Here is a 12,771-nt window from a genome sequence, read left to right on the forward strand (position 1 = left end):
GAGAGTCACACAGTTGTTATTATAGTTGTCTTGTGATACGATACTGGCCTTTATATTGAAGGAAAGTCAAAGAAAGTCTAAAAAGGCCAAAAGGTGTGTTTCTTTTTGATGGTTAACACATTTAAGCACACTGGCAACTATTTGCCAAATTTCCCGTATCCTTTAAAATAAGTAATTTTTAGTCAGCTTTTAGTTGGTCAACAGCGCTGACTATTTCAGTTCCTTAAAATAATTCAATTCAATTCACCTTTATTTGTACAGCGCTTTTACTATGTAGATGTGTCAAAGCAGCTTCACATGGAAGGTCATAGTACATTGAAACAGTGTTGTTCAGTTTTTAGTGTTTAAGTTCAGTTCAGTTTAGCTCAGTTCAGTGTGGTTTAATAGTCACTACTGAGAGTCCAAACAATGAAGAGCAGATCCATCAATGCGCAGCTCTACAGATCCTGAACTATGCAAGCTAGTGGCGACAGCGGCGGGGAAGAAACTTCTCCAAAATGTTCAAATAGCAACCAGGGCTCGAAATTGCGACCATTTTGGTCGCATATGCGCCCGAAAATTAATCTATGCGACCTCATAATATATCTGGGAGCATTAGTGCGACTGCAGATAATGGTTGTAGTGCGACCTGTTTAGATTTTTTGTAAAAACGTGCTGAATCGCTCTTCCCTGCCGCTATATTGGTTCATATTAGCTGTCAATCACTCAAGGTATTCCGCTGTCAGATGACAGGGAAGGAGCTTTTATGACCACGGGAAATGCAAACGGCTGAAGAGTAAAAACTTAAAGCACACAGGTTTGCAAACCCCACCTAAAGTTGAGGCGCAGATGAAAGCGATCATGACACGTCACGTGGTGAATAATGATCCGCCAGCTGAGATCAATCGAGTACGCGCTTCTTGGAGAAGGTGCCCGAATCTCCATGCGTTGCATTCACTGCGTGTTCAGCGCAAATGTCCGCTAAAAGTCAAATCTAATACTGTACATATCATCGCCAAAGAAGCTCGCCTTCACTAAGTTTACACTGAAACTGTGGCTCATAACAAAGACCGGTATTGCGCCGATGGTTAGCGCGAGAATCCTGCTCTGCCTGCTCATAAATTGGGTCGGCTGACTCGCCTGCTTTTCCACTAACACAGAAAAATGAAGATCAGCTCAGACTGAACCTTTAAATTGACACAAACTGAAACCAAAACTTTTAAAGAGTGATAGAAGTGAGACTTTACTTTCTTTTGTCTATTCTTTCTTGAGGTGTATTATTTTTTTATTTATTTACTGATGACTGCTTTGCAGCTTTCATCATTGAATTGAATGATTTATTATAATCTTTTGTTTGTTTTGTAGCAGAAATATTATTTATTAAATTGACATGCACATAAAAACAGCAGCACAAAATAAATATTTCTTACTGCAATGATTCATTTTTGTTTGATGCAAAATATACAATTATTTTTCATAAAGTAACAGACTTTTTGTAGCAGATAACCTACATTCATGCACATTCAAGGCAGTATTATAATGAGAAATGGAATTCATTGTTACTATTATTGTCATTTTTTATCATCATTAATATTCTATGGCCTAATTATTAGATATTCATTTTGGAATTATTGCACACAAATATCAATGTCTTCGCAGCATTAGATAGATAGTTGTTTCTGGTTTTTGTCAGTCCTATTAATGTTGTTTTAAAATACAATAAATCCCTTAAAAATCAATTTGCAGCGGTGCTCATTCACTTTTGGTGGGTGCTCCTAAATTTTTTTTGGTGCTCCTAAAAAATTTTTGGTGCTCCTAAATATTTGAAGTTGGGAGCACCGGTGCTACCAAGTAAAAAAGTAAATTTCGAGCCCTAGCAACGCACCAACAATGCGTCTTAACACACCGCCTTTATAGACCGGCAAGGCCCATGAGTCCAAAATGGCGCAAATTGATTTGCTATTTAAACAACATGGCACAATATGAAAATTAGTATTGCACTCGCCTGAAAATAGCTACAAAGTCATATCAAACATGTCTTGCGCGTTATTGTGCCCGCTGTATGATAGGGCCTTTTAAATGAGAAGACAGAATATTAATAATAATAATATGTTTAATCAGTATGTTGGCTTTCTCAAGCCAACCTTGTTACACATTTATACTTGAGTTTGTATTTCTACAATGCATGTAAACTACCTTGCCACTGGCTTGCATGGTTCAGGATCGGTAGAGCTACGCATCGATGAATTTGCTCTTCAGTGTTTGGACTCTCAGTAATGACTTTAAACCACACTGAACTGAGCTAAACTGAACTGAACTTAAACACTAAAAACTGAACTACCCTGATCCAGTTACTATGACCATTTATGTGAAGCTGCTTTGACACAATCTACATTGTAAAAGCGCTATACAAATAAAGCTGAATTGAATTGAATATCAAAATTACATCAAATTGACAACTAACATTTGTGTCAAAAATTGATTACAGGACTGTGTGATGTGTTTTTGACTATAGTGGAGCTGCGCATTTGTGGAGTCGCTCTTTAGTGTTCAGTGTTTGGGCTTTCAGTAGTGACATTTACACACTTTAACACTCAAACTGTTTCACTTTAGATCTTCATCATGTCAAGCTGCTTTGACATAATCTACATTGTAAAAAGCCCAATAAAAGTGAAGGGGAATTTAATAAAAAAAAAAAAAACCATATTGTTAGGGTTTTAGTCAAACATACAAATAGAACATATAATAAATGAAAAACTATCTAACATACGGTTGAAGTCAGAATTATTAGCCTTCCTGAATTATCCTCCCATTTATTTCCCCCCCAATTTATGTTTAACAGAGAGAAGATTTTCTCAACACATTTCTAATCATAATAGTTTTAATAACTCATCTCTAATAACTGATTTATTTTATCTTTGCCATCATGACAGTGCATAATATTTGACTAGATATTTTTCAAGACACTTCTATACAGCTTAAAGTGACATTTAAAGGCTTAACCAGGTTAATTAGGTTAGCTAGGCAGGTAATTAGGCAAGTTATTGTATAACGATGGTTTGTTCTGTAGACTATCAAAAAGTATAGCTTAAAGAGGCTAATAATTTTGATCTTAAAATGGTTTAAAACTGCATTTATTCTAGCCGAAATAAAACAAATAAGACTTTCTCCAGAAGAAAAAATATTATCAGACATCCTGTGAAAATTTCCTTGCTCTAAATAACATCATTTGCAAAATAAAAAATAAAAATAAATGAAAATGGGGTTAATAATTCTGATTTCTGCTGTACATCTAACATGCATAAGTATTGGTAGCCTATATAGTCACATTATTGCTCATCAACTCCATCCTCTTTCAATGTAAAAGTTCTTGAAGCTAGTTTAGACTCTTGCCCACTGTACATATGGAATTTTGTAAGGACTTTTAATAATAATTAAAATTAACAGGACATTTAAAGGCTTAACTACTGTAGGTTATTTAGGCAATTTAGGGTAATTAGGCAAGTCATTGTATAACGATGGTTTGTTGTGTAGACAATAGAAAACGGTATTGTTTAAGAGGGCTAATAATATCTACCCGTAAATGTTTTGGTCCCACTTTATATTAAGTGGCCTTGACTAATATGTACTTACATAGGAATTAATAATTGTTACAATGTACTTATTGTGTAAATACATGTATTTACTATGTACTTATGCTTGATTAAATACATGTATGTAATTACATCTGTAATTAACTTTTGTAATTACATTTGTAAATACACTGTTGACCATCACTTACACCTTAACCTACCCTTAAACCTACCCATGCCACCAAACCTGTCCATAACCCAACCTCTATCCCAACTCAAAAGCACCACAAGTGTTCTCAAATACATTATAAACACAGTAAGTACATTGTATTTATTTTTTTATGTAAGTACATAGTAGTTAGGGACACTTAATATAAAGTGGGGCCGAAAAAAAATATTATAGGAAATACTGCGAAAAATTCCTTGCTTTGTTAAACATCATTTGGGAAATATATGAAAAAGACACTTGCAATAATTTTGACCCACTGTATATACATTTTCTGTATAGCTTTCCTCTACAGATTAGCTTGGCAAGAGAATCAGGCTTGGGATGTAAATCAGGAAGGGCTAAACGTGCGTCAGCCTCTCGGACGCAGGATTGCTCACAAAGCTTTTCGTTAGAGGCATGGCCAGCCATACTTCTTCCAGATTAAACGCTGTCTCATAGACAGTAATTTTCCCTGCCTAGACCTCCTGCTGGAAGAAAAAAGCAAAAAATTGACCCAGCTGACAGAGCAGAACTGTTGTCAAATGACACTGTCAGGCCCAGACACTTATTGTTTTCCCCAAAATACAGTTTAAATAAATCTGTAATCTTATTCGAACTTGAAGATAATATTAAATGTGTATAGCTCAGAAATTATTATCAGCTTTGTGTTACTGTTTAAATGTTGGTATTCAAGCAAATATATTAAAGGGTACACAAAGTCATAAATACAGTTGAAGTCCGAATTATTAGCCCCCGGAATAATTCACCCCGCTGTTTATTTTTTTCCCCCCAATTTCTATTTAACGGATAGAAGATGTTTTCAACACATTTCTAAACATAAAGGTTTTAATAACTCATCTCTAATAACTGATTCATTTTATCTTTGCCATGATGACAGTAAATAATATTTTACTAGATATTTTTCAAGACACTTCTATCCAGCTTAAAGGCTTAACTTAATTAGGTTAACTAGGCAGGTTAGAGTAAATAGGCAAGTTATTATAATGATTTGTTCTGTAGACTATTGAATAGAAATATAGCTTAAAGGGGCTAATAATTTTGTCTTTAAAATGGTTCATAACAAATTAAAAACTGTTTTTTTTTCTAGTCAAAATAAAACAAATAAGACTTTCTCCAGAAGAAAAAAATATTATCAGACATACTGTGAAAATTTCTTTGCTCTGTTAAACATCATTTGGGAAATATAAAAAAAAAATCAAAGAAGGGCTATTAATTCTGACTTCAACTGTTTTTAATTGTCTTCAGAACCGGCTAGCTGGCTGCTAGCTCTCTGTAACTCTCACATGGTCGCCCACTGAAGCTAAGCAGGGCTGCACCCGGTCAGTACCTGGATGGGAGACCACATGGGAAAGCTAGGTTGCTGCTGGAAGTTGTGAGGCCAGCAATGGGCGCCCAATCTGCGGTCTGTGTGGGTCCTAATGCCCCAGTATAGTGACGGGGACGCTATGCTGCTCAGTGAGTGCCGTCTTTCGGATGAGACGTTAAACCGAGGTCAAGACTCTCTGTGGTCGTTAAAAATCCCAGGATGTCCTTCGAAATGAGTAGGGGTTTAACCCCGGCATCCTGGCCAAATCTGCCCACTGGCCTCTGTCCATCATGGCCTCCTAACCATCCCCATATTCAATTGGCTTCATCACTGTCTCCTCTCCACCAATCAACTGGTGTGTGGTGTGCGGTCAGGCGCAAAACGGCTGCCGTCGCTTCGTGGATGCTGCACACTGGTGGTGGATGAGGAGACCCCCCCCCCCATTGTGTAAAGCGCTTTGAGTGCCCAGCGCTATATAAATGTAAGGAATTATTATTATTATAGAACAAATTGAACAATGATTTACACAATTAACCTAATTAGATAAACCTTTAAATGTCACTTTTAGCTGAATACTAAAATATCTAGTAAAATATCACCTGCTTTTAATGTTATCATGACATTCGATTCAATGGACGTTATCAGTGGTTATCAGCTGATAGATGTGGGGCAGTAGGGGCCTTCTGCACCTACTGGTAGGTTCAGAAGGCTGTTATCCATCCACATGGTTTTTCAGCTATACTAATAGAGAAGAATTCAGATCCAGATCTGTTTTTACATTACTGTGACGGTTGGGTTTAGGGTTGTGGGGTAGACGTTAATAAAATACAATTATTAAGAAATTTAATAAATGATAATGATGATAATCATAATGATAATTATTGTTAAGGTGGTGCAGTAGGTAGTGCTGTCGTCTCACAGCAAGAAGGTCGCTGGTTTGAGCCTCGGCTAGGTCAGTTGGTGTTTCTGTGTGGAGTTTGCATGTTCTCACTGCTTTCGCGTAGGTTTCCTCCGGGTGCTCCAGTTTTCCCCACAGTCCAAAGACATGCAGTACAGGTGAATTGGCTAGGTTATAATTGTCTGTATAGTGTATGAGTGTGAATGAGTGTGTGTGGATGTTTCCCAAAGATGGGTTGCGGCTGGAAGGGCATCCGATGCGTAAAAACATAGTGGATAAGTTGGCGGTTCATTCCGCTGTGGCTATCCCGGTTTAATAAAGGCACTAAGCCGAAAAGAAAATGAATGAAATTGTCGTAGTGTATTAGTGTGAATGAGTGTGTATGGATATTTTCCAGAGATTGGTTGCAGCTGGAAGGGCATCCGCTGCATAAAACATATGCTGGATACGTAGGTGGTTTATTCGCTGTGGCGACACCAGATTAATAAAGGGACTAAGCCGAAAAAAAAAATGAATGAATGAATTATCGTTAACTTCTAGCCGCAGTTATATGTGATCTAGAGATCTGCGTGGGACTGGATTTTTAATCCCACTTCCGGCCGCACCCGCCAGGTTTTATTCCGCACCCGATCGCTCCCGCTGTATATTCAGTCTTTGTTCAGCAGCTGCCCGACCCGCCTCATTTGAAACCCGATCCAACGGTTCCTGCTAAATTTAAATCTGCTTTTCAAAATCTCACATTAAAATTGGGTGCTACTAAAACAGAGAGATAACAAATAAAAGGTTGTGCAAGGATTGTAGGCTTAATGTCAGTTTACCCCTTTGTGATGAGACATGCGCGTGAGGTGCGTTGAAGTTTGTGGCTGGTGAGCCACTGGCTCTTTCAAATTTAGATTTACAAACACATCCACTCAACATATTTGCCAACTACCTATTGTCATATATCAGCATTATTTCTATACACATAGCAGGTACATATTGAGCCAAGGAAGAATGTAAAATGTATAGTGATTAAATATCTAATATTTTGCGTAATGTTTGGTAAAATAATTTCTAAATGAATCTTTAGTGATTTTCATCTAATTACACTGTCTTGCCTCAATAGGTGGATTTAGAGGGTTTGGAAAAAAAGCAGACGTGGATTTAGCTGGTTTTGACGCAAAAGAAAATCTACCCTGTTAAAAACCAAAGAATTGTCTAAAGTGACATTATTGAAAAAAAGTTATTTTATTTACTAGATAATAACCTTCTCATTACATATAAAATGAAACTTCTGAACCCAATCAAGAGGTCTGATGGATTTAGAGGGCTTTGCATCTGAACTCTTCATATATATATATATATATATATATATATATATATATATATATATATATATATATATATATATATATATATATATATATATATATATATATATATTCAATTCAATTCAATTCAGCTTTATTTGTATAGCGCTTTTACAATGTAGATTGTGTCAAAGCAGCTTCACATAAATGGTCATAGTAACTGGAACAGTGTGGTTCAGGTTTTAGTGTTTAATTTCAGTTCAGTTCAGTTTAGCTCAGTTCAGTTCAGTTCATATATATATATATATGAATAGAATTACTGACTAATACCACATTTTATTCGGAAATGCAGACCTCTAATGTGATCTACAATATAGCTGGTTAACCATGTGGATGGATGGCAGAAGGCCCCTACTGGCTCATATTTATAAGCTGATAACAACTGATAACACCCATTTAATCGAGTGAAAACATTTGAATTGGCTAAAAATATTATACTGTTATCAAGGCAAAGATAAAAGAAATCAGTTATTAGAAATTAGCTCATTATGTTTAGAAATGTGTTGAAAAAAATCACTCTTTGTTAAACAGAAATTGGGGGAAAATATACAGGAGGGCTAATAATTCTGACATCAACTGTATTTTTTAATTTTTATCAAATTCAAACAACAGATGGCTCCTTTTAACAATTATATATTTTCATATGAATGACATTTTATGAATTTGTAGAAATAAGCCACTTTTGGTTTATTTTCTTTCATTAAAATAGCTTCAGAGTTCCTTTCCCCCTAATAACTGCATTGTGCATTTAGTGCAGGGTTAAATCTAGATTTTTTTTTAAACCGAGGACTCTAAGGTCCATGACATGATTTATGTGGTTCAGTATAAGACACCGGTAGCCTTACACACAGTAAAGCCTTTACAAATGAACTGCTGTGGTCATGTAAATTCTCTGAGAGAAAGTGAAGAGTTCTACTACAGTAATTACCCAGCTGTCTATAACAATTCACTGTTTTACCTTTTGTTTCTTTTTCCAGGGTGAATAAAAAGCCCATAATGTGGGCTTTTAAAAAGACAATTTAGCTGTCACACATTTAAAAGTCACATCAAGCAGTCAATTATGAACCATCAATCACTTCAAAAGAAAGCAATCACTGTCTGCCTTTAATGGAAAGAAAAAAACAAAGCACACATCCACATAAAATGGCCTGAAAAGTATTTGGACACATAAGTCACACATGAAATGTGTGAATGCTATCAGAACATTTAATTAAACACCAAACCAATTCATTTGAATTTAAAAGAAATTACAACAGCTTGCTTTTTATGCTAAACCTTTCACACATTTAATTGTTTTAACTGCTAAACCTACAGTAAAATATTTTACCACTAAATTAACATCATGATCATTTTTGGGGAAAAAAGTTATCCTAAACCTACTGTAATATATGCTGCCCGACAATTGATTGTAATAAACAAATGTATAATTAAACATTTCCACTTAGATTAAGATCCTCTTAGCATTTAATGGAGAGATAGAGAAACAACTTAGGTTTACTTGATCATCCATACATAACTTTAAAAAACAATCAGTCAGCTTCAGCATTAAATATGAAATTTGATCAGGCTTTGAGGAAGCATTTATTTTCTTAAATAAAGCATTTAAAACGAAAGAACTAAAGAACCCATTCTATATCAGGAAAAACGTTTCACGTGGAGAATCAAAATAACCTACATTTTTCTATATTTACATGGTCCTTTATGAAGTTTTTCTAACAGGAGTAAAAGAACTAAGCATGTTTCACAAATTTTTCTAAAAAACAATAAAAAAACTAACATGTGATATTAAAAAAAAAGTGAGCAAAATTAGAGAACATTTTCAGATACTGGTGTTTATCTGCACTTGATGGCAAATTCTGTGACAAAGCCTATTTAACAAGCTGACAGACTTTCCAGATTTCAATGATTTTGTCATTCTAATGTGACTGAAAACACAGCAGGCTGTTGTAATCAAGGTCAAAGAGATGTAAACCCCGTCTTCCATAGTTACTGTTGCTCTTGGACAAATAAACAGAGATGCTAATGTTGGAATACCTAGCCAGTTCCATGCGTGTTCAATAAAAAAGGTCAGACGAGGCTTTTCTTCAATCTCATAAATATTAGTAATTTATTAGATACAAATTAATAATTAATGGACAGAGCTCTGGGCTACGTTACCCAAATGCAATATACAAATTACATTCAGGAGGTTTACAACTAACTTACATTTCTCTGTTATGTCAGAGTCATTCTGGAGTCCTTTGGCTGTTGTACCCAAACATACTTCCTTTTCCTGCAACAATTCTCTGCATACCAGAACTGAAAATTAAGTGCATCTTTAATATGTTTCTCACCTTTTACAAACCTCCAGCTCCTTGTGACATGTCTAGAATTCTTGTTAGATTGGAGCAAGGACCCCGCACTATATTTATTCTTATTCTGCTATTTCCCTCTTGTCAGCAGTTCCTTCTAAGAAGTATGCAACATAGTGAGAGAAGAAGAAGTGCTTGGTTAATATATGGTATTATACAAAAAAAAAAAAAGATTGATTAATTAATTTTTAATTAAATTTTTTCTATTAAAAAATAAAGACACAAAGGTAAGAAAAATAAATTTCCTTTTCCCTACAATAACTGTCTAATAAATGGCTGACTTTAGCAAATGTGGGGTTATGTTTACAATATCTGGTTTACTCACAATGGGCAGTGTGACAGTGAAGCACACCAAAAAACAAAACAAAACTAAAACATGTTTGGTCCAGACCAAAGCAAGGGAACCAACACAATACATGTGTGTGAACGCCCTAAAATGATTTTTACAGCGTGCGTTACAGTGTTCAGTTGTGTAAATAAATAAATGTAGGCAATGTTAGCAGAGATAAAAGCACTGCTTACTTTAGAACAAATGTATATATCCTTGTCTTGTTTGGGTCTAGGAAATGCAATACAACAATTTCCGTTTCCTTTCCTCTCAAGATACCTGAAATTACTGTTAAAGGTACCCCAAGAACATTATTATGGTGGCTTGAGAAAGCCAAAATACTGTTATAGTACTTAAACTTCTTCTTCTTCGTCTTCAATTATTTTAAGAACACATCTCCTCCTAGACCGTTCATGCTACAACAACCAAACAACTCCAAACCTCCAAACTATACTGAATTAAGTTGCTATGTCTTTTTTCTAAGAGATCAAACTACTACTGAAAATTGACAGGGAAAATTTGGTATAGTCTCATTGACTTAACATTGGACCAAACTTTGTGACCTCATAACTTTGCTCAGACTGTCATACAGACTTGTTTGGACTCATTTAGCTCAGACTACCAACCTGCCAATCACTGATTACCTTTCAATTTACTAGCCACAACCTAGCAACCACTCACAGCATCCTAAGCAGACTTACATTATAAAAAAAAACTTTACTTTACATAGGACGTACTAATCCATACTAGAAACATACTAACAAACATACTAAATATAGTAGCAACATGTTAATTCATACTGTGGAAATATAAATTTATATCATTTAATTCCAAATGAACAATAATCTACGTATAACTGAAAAGTTATATTGTCTGGTTTTTAATTATATTATTTCATTGACATGCCAGCTAGGAGGGTCATTTAACCTTTGTCTTTCTGATTACAGGCTAAGCTAAAGTAATGCAAATTGTCAGTTTCACAGCATGGGGTGTCTATTTTTTTCTCTTTTCGATCAAATGGTCAGGCGGTTTCTGTCTCCAGAACATGATGAGATCAAAGCCTGAAAGAGCAGTTTACCATGCTGACTCCAACTCTTAATTTGCATGCTCTGTTTAGCCAAATCCCCTCCTCCTGAGAACACAATATAGACATGAAATCTTTGTCTTAATTCAGACTTGTGTGAGACTTGTGAGAGACTCGTGAAAGAACTTGCAGACTGCGGACCTCTAGTAGGCTCTTGCAGACACGGACATCTTAAAGACGCTGTATGACTGCAGATTAACCAACACGTCTCAATAAAGGAATTCTGCTGGTTTCGAGTCTCCTGGACTGGGTTCTCTCTTCTTCTTTTCACTCATTTTTTTTTTTTTACAACAATACTAAATTCATGCTAACAACATGCTAACTCATACTAATGCTAACAACATGCCAGCAACCACTCAGAATACACTAGCAACCGCCTAGCAGCATTTAAGCAACCACATTAAACACCTTAGCAACGCTTTAGCAATTACCCAGAACAACTTAGCAACCGCCTAGCAACTTCTCAGAATACCCCAGCAATCACTTAGGAACAACTTAAAAATTACATGGAACACCCTAGCAACCACCTAGCAATTGCCTTAAACAACTTAGCAATGCCTTCAAACTTTTTCAAAACTACTTCAATTATTTAAACTTTCAAACTACCTTAAGACTGTCAGGCTAGGCTTTCTCAAGCCACCATAAAGTTTGTCTATGCACTTTACTGTTCTAGTTTAACCATTTTTGTAGCATAAACACCATCAAACTGATGAGGGCTTCGAATGTTCCAGTGTTTCTCAATGAGACTGAAAGTACACAATGTCTGAGTTTCAGTCATGGTGCAAATGATCCTCAACTGCCATTGGCTTATTTGTGCTAAAGGGGAGGAGCTTACCAATAGATCGATTACTCACCAGTTTAACTTTTGATAAACCTTTCAATAAGAGAATCTGGACTACAGCAAACCAAGCTTCTCATCAGCAGAAATAATCAAAAGGCTAGACCTACCATTGCTGAGAAGTTGTGTGGTCTGAAAACTTGTCCAAAGATCACTATAGTGATGAAAGCAAGTTTCATTTATTGGAGTCCAATCAACTGGAAAATTCTAACCTAAAATCTCTTGTGTTTAAAATGTAGAAAAAGGATGTGTCAGGATTTTGGAGGGTGACCTGTCAGTTCAACAGGGAGTGTTTGTCACCTTCCATTGCCAAGCTATTGGTTGGTATCCGGAGCCTTCGGTGTTGTGGATGGTCAATGGCACCAGCGTGGACAGAGGCGACTACAACACCAGCAGTATTCAAGGAACCAACGACCTGTTTAACTCCACCAGTGAGCTTAAGTTAGAAGCAGACACCAGCACCACAGTCGAGTGTTGGGCATCTGTGTCTGCTCCTCTGTCTCGGCAAAACAGCAGTGTCAAATTTACTGTAGGTAAGCATGCGAAAATAAACGAATAAGCATTATTTGGGGATGCTTTTGTTTCTTATGACAGCTTTTCTTTTTAACTTCACAATTTAATTGTAAAAGACAAATTGATTTGATATTTGCATTGAAAATAGTAACAAATAACTTGAAAATGCTAAAAAAAAAAACTCGATCATTTCACGAATTTAAAAGCATAAACAACTGAAAAACACCCTTCAATTGCAAGATAATGGGAATTCTTAATTAACTTAAATACAATCAGGAAAATGAAACAAAGACAAACAGGAAATGAAGAAATACAGATTAAAAA

The 12,771-nt window shown here is 35.7% G+C and overlaps 1 protein-coding gene across 6 annotated transcripts in view; it reads left to right on the forward strand.

Moving 5' to 3' along the window:
- The window catches only part of igsf5b (immunoglobulin superfamily, member 5b), an 83,391-nt gene that overhangs the window by 22,821 nt on the left and 47,799 nt on the right, over positions 1-12,771 (forward strand). For 5 of the 6 annotated variants that reach the window (XR_012391258.1, XM_073924364.1, XM_073924362.1 and 2 more), the window contains one exon: positions 12,174-12,467. The exons of the other annotated variant lie outside the window; for it this stretch is intronic. Coding sequence is in view for 4 of the 5 variants with exons in the window: in XM_073924364.1 (XP_073780465.1) it covers positions 12,174-12,467 (294 nt within the window). In the remaining variant the exon portion in view is untranslated. The remainder of the gene's footprint in view (positions 1-12,173; positions 12,468-12,771) is intronic. 6 annotated transcript variants of the gene reach the window in all.

Source organism: Danio rerio, chromosome 15 (genome assembly GCF_049306965.1).
Source record: "Danio rerio strain Tuebingen ecotype United States chromosome 15, GRCz12tu, whole genome shotgun sequence".
NCBI lineage: Eukaryota > Metazoa > Chordata > Actinopteri > Cypriniformes > Danionidae > Danio > Danio rerio.